The 16,014-nt window shown below is 39.5% G+C and overlaps 2 protein-coding genes across 4 annotated transcripts in view; one reads left to right on the top strand and one right to left on the bottom strand.

Annotated features, from left to right (window-relative positions):
* Positions 1 to 16,014, bottom strand: part of LOC110260233 (uncharacterized) — a 748,649-nt gene that overhangs the window by 13,347 nt on the left and 719,288 nt on the right. The window lies entirely within an intron of this gene.
* Positions 10,513 to 15,592, top strand: AARD (alanine and arginine rich domain containing protein). Its single transcript, XM_003125512.4, has 2 exons — positions 10,513 to 10,899; positions 14,362 to 15,592. The coding sequence occupies exons 1-2, from the start codon at positions 10,582 to 10,584 to the stop codon at positions 14,503 to 14,505; spliced, it is 462 nt and encodes a 153-aa protein (XP_003125560.1). The 5' UTR covers positions 10,513 to 10,581; the 3' UTR covers positions 14,506 to 15,592.

Genomic DNA, 16,014 nt, shown 5'->3' with positions numbered 1-16,014 from the left:
CCTACCCCTAAATACTAAAAATGTTTCTGGCAATTACCAGCATTTTGATCTGTGTAATCAATCACAAAAAGAATGCATTTGTTAACATATTTCTCTTCTTGGGTGTGCTCTGAAGAGTGCATCGTGCTAAGTACAGTTCAACAAATATGCCAATTGACTGGATAATATTTCAATTTTACTAGAAAGTTCCATCTTAAAAGAAGTAATAATGTTTTCCACTACATATTGTTTATTGAGTACTTCCTGGGTACTTATAACTATTCTTAGAATTGAAATTGCCAAAGAAAATAAATAGTAAACTTGTATATCTTAAGTTGTATCTATTGGAGTGGGTGTCAAAGTTGGTGTTTGGATAAATTCAACATTTATTCTGTTTCTCAAAACTCCTGAATATCACAGTACACAAAAGGCCCTGCAGAAAAAGTGCCATGCATTTTCAAGTTTCTGCACTTTTCTGGTGTCATGTTTAGTTAAATCTTAAAAGAAGGTTGTAACTGAAATGTCTTCAAGATACAAAGCAGGAAGACAAGATACACAGTCAAAACTATAGTAAAATAAACATATCTCCTTTTATATTTCATGGGGAAATGAAGCTGTGATGTTCTTCTCAGACTATAAACTGACAGTATAAAATTATGCAGTCTCCTGAAAAATTTGCTTTTATATATCCTGTCAATAAAAATTGGTTACTCTTATCTATATTTCATACAGAACTCATAATTCATTTAAATCCATTTAATAAAAGAGCAAATGTATTTGGACAGTTACTAGACATGTTTTATACCTTCCAACAACTAGATTTTTCTTATTTTACACAAATATGCTTCTGTACATCTCTTCTCAGAAATGACCCAGCAAAACTTCAATTAACAGAATTCTCAGTCCCCTTGAGGCTTTTAGGAAAAGGAAATAAATCAAAAGGAAAATCAGATATCAAGGCTTTCAAAGAAGCAAACACCCTAATCTTTTTGGATTTCTACCTTTATTTATTTTTCACGCAAACTACACACCCACGGGGGGCCAGCTTCCCCTCTGCTTCATGATGTCTTGATTCTAGGACCCAGGGTGAGGGAGTTGCCTGCTCTGGGACACTTCTGGAAAACAGGAGAGGGTGAACTGCATGAGGACAGCTAAAGATGTTGGTGCGAAATCACACATGAGCCCTCTGCTCACAGTTCATGGGCTTAAGCACATCCTTTGGCCAAGCCTGAGGTCAACACATAGTGGAAAAATAAAATCTTCCCACTGCCAGAAGAAGAGCATATTGTGAATGATGCTACGACCCAGCATATACACATAGACAACTCAATAGAGATGATGATACTGGTTCCAGGTGATCACTGACAATTTAGAACAGTCATTCAACCCATTGAAATAAGCACTGTCCCATCTGGTTCCACCATGGTAGTTCAGACATGACTCAGTTTCCCTTGCAATCCTAATACCAACTATCCTTACCCTGTAAATACACAGCACTGCGATGTTCACTGACAATGCTAGGAAACATGTCTCTATGGCAAGAAGCCCAATTACACCCCTTACATGAGAAGCAGGAATAACATTTATGAAGATCCTACTTGGTTCAGCACATTCCTACATGCTTTATTAATCTACTCGGCAACTAAGTGAGGAAGAAATGATTCTCATTTTACGTGTGAACAAACTGACCCAGAGAGCTTCCTCAAGGTCAAATGGCCAGCTAAGGGTGAAGCTGAGATTTGAAACCAGTATTTTGACCCCATAGCTCTGGTAAATTAAGCTAGAAAGATAATGACTACATTTTGGACATTCCACAACCAAAAAGGACTTTTTTTTTTTTTTTTACCAACTATGAGTTAGCTAGAAAACAAAATGAATATGTTCAAATAATTCAAATCACTAAGCTGCGCACAGAAGAAAAAATCCACAAATATTTAAGGCTTATAAGTAAAATCTCCTTTATGTGAAGCCCAGAGAAGTATTTGTTTCTCTTTTGCACAGAGCATTCACGAACATTCTGTTTGCAGTGGGAACACAAAGAACCCATTGCTTAAAAGAATAATTGTTCAGAGTGGATGGTTGAAGAGGAGGTGAAGAAGTGGAATTAGAGCTAAGCTTTCCAAGGTATAACTAAAGAACACAAAATAATTGGGATCCAGTTTCCCAGGGAACAGTGAACAAGCAGAAAAAAAAAAACAACTAGAAATGAGTTATAACAAAGGTAGATATTAACTGATGAATTTATGTAAAAGGATTTAGAGAGGTAATTAGGAGTTTGCATAGGAATTTCAGACTTTTGCTGCAGTTCTGCATGAATTAGGAATATGATCTGTGCATTCAACCTCCTACGGGTTTTCAAAAGGACCAAGGAGAAGGTGGCCTCGTTACATGTAAGGGTGAAAGCAGGATGGTACTTTGGCTGGGGAAAAACTGGTCCAGGTACCCTGAATAAAAGAAATTCGAAATTTTAACCTCCTTTAGCAGATTTTTAGCGATTCTATAACTGTATATTGCTTCATATGGTATAAAGGAAAAAGCAGAACACTTGGAGACATACAGATCTGGAATCAAATCCTACCTCAGTCATCTCTTTGTCTACTATATGACCTTAAACAACTCTCCTACTTTCTCTGAACTTCAGGTTCCCATAAAAACAAAACGAAACAAAACAAACCTAATGCAGGACTTTTGTGAGGATTAAATAAATTGTATACTATTTATATCTGTATCTATGGTGTATAAATATGTCTATATCTGCATCTGTACTCGTGTCCATGTCCACTTACCTATGAATCTTAAGAGATGCTCTATGAATGTTAATTGCCTTCTGCCTTGCTGCATTAATCAAGTTATTAATGAATTTAACCAGCACGTGTTAAGTGTTTGTTTCATGCCAGCATTGTGCTAGTCTCTGGAGATGATGAAAAGGTGAAGAAGACCCAGATACAAAGGGAGAAAGGGACATACAGATCACACCACGTGATTCCAGACATGGCGCGGTTTCAGAAAGTTAGCTGAGACCGCTAGGTTCAGGTAGTCATTGAATCGTGTGATCCACTTTGCATGAATGCACTGAAGAAATACACTACAAGGAGAGGAGCTATTTTTTCTTTTCATTAGAGGGGTGCATGTCATTTATGAATTACACAAATTCATCAGTTAATACCTACCTTTGTTATAACTCATTTCTACTTTTTTTCCCTGCTTGTTCACTGTTTCATGGGAAACCTGGATCCCAATTCTTTTACATGTTCTTTAGCTGTACTTTGGGAACCTTAGCTATCCCCTAAAGCAGGGCTGATTTATCATTTTGGAGTCACTCTGGAGAACTTAACTGAAATGATATTCCATGTTTGTTTCAGCTGCCTGGCTGGTCTACTCAGCTCCTTGCTCCTTATCTGTCTCCCCTTCATCCTTCCCTTTGTCCTGATGCCTTTCTTTCCCTCTCTTCTTTCCATTAAGTTAGCAAAGTTTTATATAGTGCCTACTGATTACCAGACACCATTTTAGGTATTGGGGATACAACAGTGAACAAAAGAAAAGTACCTCTTCTCATGGGAATTACATCCTATTAGCAGACAATAGAAGATAGATAAGCAGACAATAGAAAATAGATGACAAACATATATATATATATATGTTATATGACAGTTGGTGTAAGTATTAAGAAATAAAAAGCAGGGCAAAGACACAGAGAATGACAGGAGTAGAGGGATGTGTGTATGCTAGTTTACATTAAGGAAGTTCTCTCAGATGAAGTGATGTTTAGGCAGAGACCTGAACACAGTAAGACAACTAGTCATTTATGCACCTGGCAGATGAGAATCCTAGAAACAAAGAATAACAAAGGCAAAGGCCCTGAAATGAGAATAGTAAAGAGACCAGGGTGGTGGGGTGGAATAAGCAAAGGAGGGAGAGGAAGGAGATGAGATTAAAGAAATGGAGGGAATGCCATTTGGGATGAATTATAAGGGCTTTGTAGACTATGGTAGAATTGGATTTTATTTTAAGGAAGGCGGGAACATACTGGAGGGTTTTGAATGAAGAAGTGACGTAATCTACCGCAAGGAGGATAAGGTAGGGAGGAAAAATAGGGCAATACTGGGTCAGGAGATATGTTAGAGGCTATGGCAATAGTCTAGGTGACAGGGAAGATTAGGATGTTCTTGATTCTGGATATATTGCAAGGTAGAGCCTACAGAATATGCTAATGAACTGCATGTAGGGTGAAAGAGAGAGAAGCAAATTGTGGGTGATTCCAAGGTTTATGGTTTTAGTTACTGACAGAATGGAATTTCCATTTATTGAATTGGGGGGGGGTACTGAAAAAAGAATGTATTAGGGAATGCAAGGAATTATTTAAGGATGGGATATATTAAGTTGAACATCCATGTAGAGATAGAGTTAGAAGAGAGGTCTGACCTAAAGATAAAAGTTTGAGATGTCAGCATATCATACAGATGGTGCATATACATAACTGAATCACTTTGCTGTATACCTGTAACTAACACAATATTGTAAATCAACTATAGCTCAATTGAAAAAAAGAAAGAAAATATTGCAAATCATAAACCTGATACAGGGGTAATACCAAAAATTATATATAAATAACTCAAACAATTTTGTAGCAAAAAAAAAAAATCCATGGAACAGGATAAAATCACTTTGCAGTGAAGGGAGATAAAGGAGATAAGTGGTCCAAGGTCACTTTATTACCCTCTGTCTCCCCCCAACCAGGCAACCTCTCCCACTATCAACATTTGCACCAAGACAAAAAAAAAAAAAAAAAAAAAAAAAGAAAAAAAAAGGAGTTCCCGTCGTGGCACAGTGGTTAACGAATCCGACTAGGAACCATGAGGTTGCGGGTTCGGTCCCTGCCCTTGCTCAGTGGGTTAACAATCCGGCGTTGCCGTGAGCTGTGGTGTAGGTTGCAGACGCGGCTCGGCTCGGATCCCGCGTTGCTGTGGCTCTGGCGTAGGCCAGTGGCTATAGCTCCGATTCGACCCCTAGCCCGGGAACCTCCATATGCCGCGGGAGCAGCCCAAGAAATAGCAACAACAACAACAACAACAACAACAAAAAAGACAAAAGACAAAAAACAAAAACAAACAAAAAAAACAAAAAACATTTGCACCAGTTTGTAACATTTGTTACAATCAATGAACTTATATTAGCATATCATTATCACAGAAAGTCCATAGTTTGCATTAGTGTTCATTCTTGGTGTTACATACTCCATGAATTTTGACATATGTATAATGACATGTATTTATCATTTTAGTATCATACAGAATAATTCACTACCCTGAAAATTCTGTGCTCTGCTTATTCATTCCTTCCCATTCCCCAATCCTGGTAACCAGTCTCCATAATTTTGCCTTTTCCAAAATGTCATAGAGTTGGAATTTTATAGCATGAACCATTTTCAGATTGGCTTCTCTTAGTAATATGCATTTAAGTTTATATCTTTTTATGGTTTCATAGTTGAATATTATTCATTGTCTGGATGTACCACAGTTTGTTTATGCATCCACCTAAAAGACATCTTGGCTGTTTCCAAGTTTTGGCAATTATGAAGAAAGCGCCAGAAACATTTGTGTCCAGGTTTTCATGTGGACATAAGTTTTCAGCTCCTTTAGAAAAATACCAAGGGGCATGATTTCTGTATCATATGGTAAGAGTATGTTTAGTTTTGTAAAAACTGCCAAACTCTCTTCCAAATTAGCTGTACCCTTTTGCATGCCTACCAGCAATGAATGAGAGTTCCTACTGCTCCACACCCCTGTTAGAGTTTGGTGTTGTGTTTTAAATTTTGGCCATTCTAATAGGTGTGTAATGGTACCTCATTATTATTTTAATGTGCAATTCTCTAATGCTTGTTTTCTTTCTGTTTATCTTTGATGATGTGTCTAGGTCACTTGATTATATTTTAATTGGGTTCTTTTCTTTTCTTTTCTTTTTTTTTTTTTTTGTCTTTTGTCCTTTTAGGGCCGTACCTGCGCACATGGAAATTCCCAGGCTAGGGGTCTAATTGGAGCTACAGCTGCTGGTCTACACCAGAGCCACAGCCACACCAGATCCGAGCCGCATCTTCAACCTACACCACAGCTCATGGCAATGCTGGATCCTTAACCAACTGAGTGAGGCCAGGGATTGAACCCGCAACCTCATGTTCCTAGTCGGATTCGTTTCTGCTGTGCCACGATGCGGAACTCTGGGTTATTTTCTTGAGTTTTAATAGTCTGTATACCCTGGATAACAGTCCTTTGTTACATGTCTTTTGCAAATATTTTACCCCAGTCTGTAGCTTGTCTTCTCATTTACTTGATAGTGTCTTTCACAGAGCAGAAGTTTCCAATTTTAATTAAGTTCAAGTTACTATTTTTTCCACTGGTCATGCCTTTGGTGTTGTATCTAAAACGTCATCATCATGCCAAAAGTCATCTAACTTTTATGTTATCTTCCTGGAGTATTATAGTTATGCATTTTGGTCTATGATCCATTTTGAATTAATTTTTGTGAAGGGTGTCTAGATTCTTTTTTTTTTTTTTGCATACAGATGTCCAGTCATTCCAACACCATTTGTTGAAACACCATGTTCTCCACTGTGTTGACTTTGCCTGACAAAGATCAATTACGTGGGTATATCTCTGGGCTATTCTGGCCCATCTATATGTCCCTTCTTTTACCATTATCACACTGTCTTGATTATTGGAGCTTTATAGCCAGTCTTGTAGTCACGTAGTATCAGTCCTCAATGCTCTTCCCCTTTAACGTTACTTTGGTTCTTTTGGGTACTATGTCCCTCTACATAAACTTTACAATCAGTTTGTTCATATCTACAGAATAACTTGCTGGGGTTTTGATTGGGATTGCGCTGAACCTAGAGATCAATTTGGGAAGAACCGCCATCTTGACAATATTGAGTCTTCCTTTCAATGAACACAGAATATCTCTCCATTTATTTAGTTAAGTTTTAACTTCTTTCAGCAGAGTTTTGTAATTTTCTCCATAGAGATACTCTATTTATACTTAAGTGTTTTTTTGGGGGGTGCTAATGTAAATGCACCCAATTTAAATATCAAATTCCACTAGTATTGCTGACATACAGGAAAGTGATGAACTTTTGTATATTCAGTTTGAACACTGAAACTTTGATATTGTTTACTACTACCAAGAGAGTTTTTTGGTTGTTTCAGATTTTCTACATAGATACTCATGGCTTTTTAGTTGTACCTCTTTGCACCTTTTTTTTTAGTGATTGCTCTAGACTTTAAAATATATATGCTTTGGAGTTCCCGTCATGGTGCAGCAGAGATGAATCTGACTAGGAACAATGAGGTTGTGGGTTCGATTCCTGGCCTCACTCAGTTGGTTAAGGATCCAGCATTGCTGTGAGCTGTGGTATAGGTCACAGACGTGGCTCGGATCTGAGGTTGCTATGGCTGTGGTGTAGGCTGGCAGCTATGGCTCCGATTAGACCCCTAGCCTGGGAATTTCCATATGCTGCAGGTGCAGGCCTAAAAAAAGACAAAAGATAAAATGTATATGCTTAATCTTTTCCAGTTACTTAGAGTTAATACTGTACCACTTTATATAAAATGTATAGCTCCATTCATCCTATTTATGCTACAATTATCATATATACTATCAAATATATTACATCTAAATTCATTATAAACCACAGAGAAGAATGTTATGAATTTTCATTAAGCAGTCATATTTTTTTAAATTAAGACGAATGAAAATCATTTATATGTATATATTTAGGTATTTACGATTGCTTTGACTCCTCATCCCTTCCTAAATATTTGAGTTTCCCTTTACTATCATCTTACTTCAGCCTGAAGTAACAAATTCTAATTTTCTCTTATGTCAAAATATGTTTATTCTGCCTTTGAAGGATATTTTTGCTAGGTATAGAAAACTGTGTTAAATTTTTTTCTTCCTGAATCTAAAAATATATTGTTCTAATAGCTTCTGGCCTTCATTTTTCTTTTTTTTCTGACAGGAATTCAGCAGTCATTTGAATCACTGTTTACATATCTGTATCATATTTTTCCTATGGCAGATTGAAAATGTCTGTAAATTTTTGGATACTCCTTACTTCAAAAGGTGGAGCCTAATTCCTCTCCATTTAAATGTGGTCCAGACTTAGGTACTTGATTTTAATAAATAGAATGTGGTGATGCTGTGTGACTTTTAAGATTAGATCATAAAAATACTGTTCAGAACATACAAAGGGTTTCTATCTGGCTTTTTCTCTGTCTTGTTCTGAGGTAGGCTGGCCACTCTATCATGAGGATACTCAAACAGTCCTGGTGAAAAGTCCACATGGAGAGGAACTGAGGCTTCCCACCAATACCAGCACCCATTGCCAACCATGTGAATGATTCACCTTGCAAGCAGACCCTCCAGCTCCAATCACAACCAGCTTCAGATGATTATAGTTCAGTTGACACTTGACTACAATGTCATAAAAGTCCCAGATGCTAACCTAAGCTGTTACTGAATTCTTGCCCACAGAAACTGTGAGAGATGATGTTTATTGTTGTTTTAAGCCACTAAATTTTGGGATAATTTGTTATGCAGCAATGGATAGCTAATACATTTCCTAAGTCAAGTATCTCTGCATGTTATATTCACTCTGATTCACCAAGGCTTCAGTCCACTTTACTTGTATAAAAAGTACTATAAAATTCAAGCTGGGAAGATCAATCAATGGCAGAAAATTATCAATTTGTGATAAAACTAGTCTATTCTAAAGCATTATTTTGTCTTTCTAGTTTAACTTTGCAGCCTGGGTACTCTCTGTATAATATTTGATATGTAATAAGATATTAAATAACTAATGCTGAATGAATGAATTTGTTCTTTTAGGCTTTAAGTTTCTGGAGTACAAGAACTGTGCCTTACGCACCTTTTATCTCCCTCACATGGTACAATGTTTAACTGAACATGCACCATTCACAGTCTGTTGAATTAAATCAAATTTAAGTGAAATTCTTGAAGAAAATGACCTGGAAACATTAGTGAAAAAGCATGAAGGAAAATAATTTTAAATATTTATACTGCACATTGACTGGTGCAGATTTTCAAGCCCCATCACCTATCATACACATGCATAAAAACCACACACAAATAAAAACCCCTCAAATCTAAATTCACATTCAGTTGGTTCCTGGTAGACCATGTAGATTTTCATAATTTCTACCAGTAGAACATATCTTCAAATGTTTCCGGAAAATCTTTATGAAACAATACACAATGATAGGTATATGACTGTTGAGGTTGTAAACTATTGTCATGTGTTGAATTTGGCAGATTATCTGCAGAGGCAGTAACCTGTTTTCCTCTTTATTCAACTGAGCCTTGGGCCATTTTGGAAGAGGTGAATTTTATGAGCATAGGAAACTTGAACACTGTCATGCAACATGTAAACTGAGCATCTTCTTTTCCTCTTTGGGAGGTATGCATATCCAAGGTGTGTCTCAGTGGTTCAGAGCACAAGCCAACTCAGTGTCTGCCTTAATTTCAATTGTAAAATGCAGAGACTAATAATACCTACCTCATAGGGCTACTGCGAAGATGAAATGGGTTAATTCATGAAAAGTGTGTGACACAGAGCAAATACTAATAAAAATTAGCTCTTATTGCCATCCATGCCTATCATGGACCTGGAACATTGCCGGTGATTTGTAAATCATTATTAAATGAATGACTAATTCTAAGATGAGAGTACGGTATGAACATCTCTGCTCCCCCCTTTTTGGGGGGGTTGTAATTGTGTTCTATGATCACCTAAAAGTTTTGACTGTTCGTTCCTTTTTAGAAATTCTCCATTAGATCAAAAACAAGGCAGCTGATTATGTTCATTGATAAAGGATATACCAGTAATACTGGCACATGATTACACTGAATTGGGAATTATAAGCTAACACACTTTAAAGCAAGAGGAATTTTTGTTTTTCATTTTAACCTCTTCATAATGTGAAAGTGGCAGAAAGGTGTCAAGAATATAAAAAACATGGCATTTCAGAATCCAAGTGTCTTCTGTATTGTTAGGCTGTTGAAATGATCATTCTTTCTAACTAACAGGGCCGTGCTCCTTCCATTTGACTGTAGGCAATGCTAGGGAGAGGTAAGGGGCCTTATTAGACCTTATATCCTCAACACCTGCCACGGTGCCTGGCGGATAGTAGAAAGCCAGAGAAAAATATTTTAAAGGGGTGAAATACTAAATAATGAAAGCAACCAGGGCCTCGAGCCTTCCATTCGCACCTCAACTTTCACCTACCTGGATGGCCCCAGGTCTTCTCTTGGAAAGACATTTCCGGAATCAAGAAAAAATGATCCAATTGAAACCTCTTCTCCGAGTTATGGGAACCACTTCCCTCTTTGTTGCTAAAGGGGAAGAAGGACATTGATAAGATGGGGAAATGGAGCGCCTGAGTGGCGGGGCAACAGCGGCGTCCCACTTGGCAAGGGTCCCGCGGGTTCCATTAGTTACCGGTCCCCGCCCTCACCCGCCCTAATCCTCTCACTTGGAAACAAGCCGCTAGCAACACACGCCTGGAAGCCCGGGGGCCCGACATCTCCAAGATGGACTCGGGGGATTCCTGCCGCCGCAGAGAGGGAACTTCTCGGGGGTCCCACGGCTTTCTAGTCGGAGCCGAGTTCTGGCCCCCAACCCTGCGTCCCGCGCGCGTCTTCCGCGGAGGCCGCAAGAGCGTGGCGGCCCAGGAGGAGACCCCGGCCGCCAGCCCACTGCTGGAAGACCTCAGGCGGCGGCTGGTGCGCGCCTTCCAGCGGGCGGTGCCACGCGGCCGCTCGCGGCGCTCGCGGGAGGCGGCGGCGGCGCGGGAGGAGCGGAGCCGGGCGCGAGTGGAGAGCGCCCTGGCCGGGTTGCGCGCAGAGCTGGTGAGCGCGCTGGCGGTCGGCTCTCCGGCCGCCTCTCGGTCCTTCCCCGGGGCTCATCCGAGGACTTGGGAGGCCCAGGGGAGCTTTTCCCAGGGAGAGGGTGAGGCGGGCACCCTGGGCGAGTTGGGCATTGGCTACGGATCTTCCCCGATGGTCCTGGTGCTCTTGCCGCCCCAGCAGCCTCCGGGAGGAAAGGGGTCCTGCAGGACCCGGGGTGCTGATTGGTTATTGAGGGCCGAGTATACTAGTGACACACCCAAGACCCCAGAAACCACCCCTCCCAAACTTGTTCAGTATTTTTCTACCATGTAGAAGGTTCCCTCTAGGCAACTTGTAGTATATACAAGTATGGGGCTTGGAGGCGGTAGTTTCAATGAGATAAACTCTTGGGATAGATGGAGCGAGTCCATCAACAACTGTTTCATTTATTCTGCAAGTTTTACTCTTTATCTTTCTCTTTGGTAAGAATTCAGAAAACAGGAAATGATGATTAGATATTTTGTAAAATTGTAGATTTTTTTTTTTAACATTAAGCAGGAGGAAATTCAGGCAAATATTTTAGTTACTGTTTCATAGTTTAAACAGTTTCCAAGTTAGGCAACATTTGAAAGGGACACAATAAATAAGAGCAATTCAAGCTTTAGAATGGCTATGGCTGTGAATATGTGTAGTGGTGATCTGGAAAGTTCTACCCATTTGCATTGAATACTAATAAAATACTATTCACTAGTTTAGAACTGATTCAACTATCAGCCAATTGCCTGATTTAAGAACCTTGACAGTCTATTTGTTTTTGAGTTTAAGACGGGCATGAAGTTGGAGTCCCCTTCGTGACTCAGTATTTAAGGAACCCAAACCTAACTAGGGTCCATGAGGATGCAGGTTTGATCCCTGGCCTCATTCAGTGGGTTAAGGGGCTGGCATTGCCCTGAGCTGTGGTATAGTTTGCAGACCCTGCTCCTCCTATCCTGCGTTGCTGTGGCTGAGGTGTAGATCAGCAGCTGTAGCTCTGATTTGACCTCTAGCCTGGGAACCTCCATATGCCACCAGCCCTAAAATATGTGGCTCTAAAATAGGAAAAAAACAAAACAACAAAACAAACAACCCCCCCCCCCAAAACCACCAAAATCCCCCCAAAACAAGAAAACAGGCAAGAAGTTGGTAAATTGAATTTTACTTGTGCTGACAATTTGAATTTGACAAAGGATGTATTAATTATAACTCAACCATAAGAAACAGGTGGTTTTTCTTCTGACACCAGAACAGTGGCTGGGTGAGACCCCTCATTAATAGAGATGGCCTGGGGGCTGTGTGTGCTGTGGGTCTGGATGCAGGATGCAAACTGGAAAGCTGAGACCTTAGCCATCTGTGTTCCTGGGATACAGACCATGGTCAACATCTTGGACAATCATTTCACCATTGTTTTGTGTGACCAACCATTCATGAGGAAGCAGCAAAAGGGCATGATGTTTGATACCACCTTCACTAGAAGAAGCAGATTCTGAAAATGGGCCATTAGCCAGATTTCTGTAGGAACTGGCACCCTCCACCCACATGATGTCCATGCATCATCCTTAGGATGACGTTTGTGTAGGTAACAATGAACAGGTTCAGTTAATTTAGAGACAGGTTACTATTTGTGAAATGTCATTTATGTTACTATGTGTTGTTTTGGTTTTCTTAGTGGGATGCATTGATTTATAGGGTCTGTAAGTGAACCTCAGGGTTCTGTATACCTAAAATTGTATGCCACATTTTGTATGTGCATAAAGCACACCTCTTTCCTCAGAGTGGTTTCATAGCTTTCATCAGATTCTCAACGGGATCCATGAGGAAAAAAAGTTGAGGAACCATTGGTGCTTGACTTTCCTAACTAACGGTGAATTACACATGCTTGCTTTACTTATATGGTGACCCATTATCAATAATTTAACTCCTGATTCTCGGCATGAAAGTACAGGATGGGTATTCATCAGTTCATCCACTTATTCATCCAGTTCTTTTAACAAATGACTGAGAACCCACCCTGTTGTGTGCATAGGCAGTGCACCCATAGTTAGGGATATAATTATGAAAATAAACTCTGTGCTCAAAATCATCAGTCTGGTGTAGGTTGTGTGCTCTGAAAGGCAAATGTCCAGAATGCTGTGGAAGCACGATATAAGACAAGACAAGGAAGGCTTCTAAGAAGAGTGGGCATTTGGCTAGATAATGGGCAGCAAGAGTCATGGTAACCAGAGGGGGCAGAAGAGGTGGCTCGGTACCATGTGTTTATTCTGGGATGGGCAAGGTTTCTGCCCAAGGGATCTGGTGTGGGGAGAGGGCCAGGGAATGAAGCTGGAAGAGCAAGGCAGGATGATAGCACATCTGGGTCACACTGGAGACCTGAAGCCTCCCTTGGGCAAGGTGTAGGGGCTCCTTGTGCTGGGCATTGTGTTGTCACTGTTCACGTTTGTTTGCTGGCTGTCCATTTATTTATTCTTTGCAAAGTCTCACTGTCAGACATGATTCCAGGTGCTAAAGATGAAAAAAAAAATAGTTTCAGAGGAAAACTGAAAGAAAATTTTATGCAATGACTTTATTTTGCAAATTAGGAGGGGACCATCAATATTTGCTTCCTACCAATGGACTGTCCTGGTTCATCTGGGGAGGGTGTTTCTGTTGGTGAGTTGATGAGGAATTTTAAGCGGAGGGAATAGAGTTCTCATGAACTGCATGAAACACGACCCCAGTTGAAAAAGTATGCAAATAATTGATTACTAGTTTTCATCTAGGATACAGAGATTATGTTGGACTAAGCTCTGGTGGACTGCCTCTTGGTACACTGCCCAAGAGATCTATTTTTTAATATATGAGGAGTTTCACAAATTCCCATTGGAGAGAGGGTATAAATCAGCCTTGCTCTATAACAGATTTCACTCTAGAGTGAAAATGGTTAGATCTTATAAGTACACATAATTGTACATGTGCCTCTAAGGGGTCATTAAATGCTTTTGCTCAACAGGGAGAACATTTAAAATCCTAAAAACTTGAAATGACAACTAATCAAGTAAATGGGTCCAAGTCCTGAAAGCTCAGGTGGCCCTAGGCAGTTATCCTGGAGCTCAGAAAGCCCATAAAGATAAATGATTTCCTTGCAGATCACATGCCATTGCTCAAAAACAGCCTTCCGTGTACAGGAATTTTTCATATGGACAGCTCTGGGCATCAGCTATTTTTGTTTTCATTGCAAGGCCATTTCAAAAGCTATTTGTATATCTGGATTTTACCTTGTCGTATAGAAAGTCAGTTTTATAGTCAGGCCAAACAGTCAGAACTGGAGAATAAGATGAGAAATACATCTTTCTTGATATCTTATTTTCCTTTCCTACAAAGTCCTTATTTTTTCCTTGTGCAGAGAGCAGTTTCATTTGATCCATATCTCAGGCTAATAAAAATCCTTATTCTTTTTCTAACTTTCAGCTGGAAATGCGTTTCCAAAATCGCCAGCTGGCCAGAACTTTGCTGGATTTAGATATGAAAATGCAGCAATTGAAAAAGGAGTACGAACTGGAAATGGCATCAGAATCACAAAGCTCGGAAGATAATGATGTGAATCTGGAATGAGGAAACGCAGAGATGCAGATCTGAACCCTAAACATAACATAGACAACGCTGAAACAGTTCTGACAGTAACATTATGACCGCTTTGTATCAGACTTTTAGGGGCAGTTTGTGGGACCAAAAACTTTGATGCCATGGGGAAGTGACAGAAAACATCTAAAGAAAGGGGAGAGAGAAAATAGTGTGTTATCAGGTTTTAAAGTTACTTATTCATTGTTTTGGCTAGGAAAGAGAAGTAAAAAGAATGTACTGAAGAATGCCTTTATGCCAATTTCCAGTATTTGGTCTTGTGCCATCCTAACTTTCTATCATTACCTGAACTTTCAGAATCTGTGCTTGTTTTTGTTCTACTTGATTATTATTCTTAGTTTGTCTGCCCAGTTAGCTGTTTAGAGGCCTTATCTTCACACCCCCATTATGAGAATTACTTTCTGCTTAGATTCCAACCATACTCTCTAGGTAGAGTCTGCTATTAAGGGTGCCCCACCTCCTTGGATGTTGTCAAGGCAGTTTGATCAACTTGTCCTCAGGAGTTTTTGAACTAGAACTAAGGGAGTAGATGAGTGTTGGAAACGGACAGTGGAAGCTGAGGGATGGGAACTTGGAAGCTGCTGGTGGCCACCACGTGAGAAAAGACTAGTTCTCATTAAGGGCGTTGAAACAGAACCACTGAGACCACAGAAGGGGAGGGAGAGAGCTGCTCTTCCTTGTCTTGGGGTCCAGCTGTTGAAAACTGCAGCTCTTGCTGTCATCTGGATACATAAAAAATTCTCAAATCTCCTCCTGAGAAAATCTCCTTTTGCCTAACTCACTGAGTTGGTCTTTTATGACTCGTACCCCAAAGATTTCTAATTAACACAATCCCTCTGTTAAGCTTTAAGGAGTTAAAATGGTTCAGGTAGAATTAGAATATCTACCTCCACCTTAAAAGTCCTGCCTTCTTAATGCAAAAAATAAAGTTATTAAAAAACAGGTGCACATCTCTGCAATTCATGATAGTCATAGTCTCTCAAAACCAAAATTAGTTGAAACAATGTAGGTCCTTTTAATATTTAATCAACAATAAAAATTAGTTCTGGAAGACAATGGAGAACAGAATGGACATGGTCTTTCTCTTAAAATAAATACAAGTTTGTTTGTTTTTTTTAATGTGTGTGAGGGTTTGAGGATTATCTGAATCAAGTTTAATTTGTTCTTAACTTTTTTGGGTCATTACATGTGAATTATTTGTGCTCTTTGGTACTTATTTTCTTCCTGTAAAATTAAGGTATTACTATGCTCAATTTACAGGACACTCTCAATGGGCTATACAATATCCTGATATCTAACTGCTGGATTTCTTGAGAAATTCTGCCTATGAGCTCTTGGCTTATAAATATACAGACTGAGTTCTTAGGTTATATTTGTAGAATGGATTTCCTCTAAGTCTCTACCTTAAAGTTAAAGAAATTCTGAAGAAAGAGGTGGTGTAATTCTTTATAATCTGTTCTTCAAAAAAGATTCAAATGTTGG

This window comes from Sus scrofa, chromosome 4 (assembly GCF_054392235.1).
Source record: "Sus scrofa isolate SSC_HxYL_T2T_F1_AM1 chromosome 4, Sscrofa_HxYL_maternal_Yorkshire_Landrace_v2.0, whole genome shotgun sequence".
NCBI lineage: Eukaryota > Metazoa > Chordata > Mammalia > Artiodactyla > Suidae > Sus > Sus scrofa.
This window is presented reverse-complemented; position numbering and strand designations above follow the sequence as displayed.

What these genes read in the sequence shown, in the direction of transcription:
- AARD (XM_003125512.4), top strand. Translation starts at nt 10,582, where the DNA reads ATGGACTCGGGGGATTCCTGCCGCCGCAGAGAGGGAACTTCTCGGGGG. An exon ending in CCGGGTTGCGCGCAGAGCTG is followed by an intron (nt 10,900 to 14,361) that starts GTGAGCGCGCTG and finishes TCTAACTTTCAG; the next exon opens with CTGGAAATGCGTTTCCAAAA.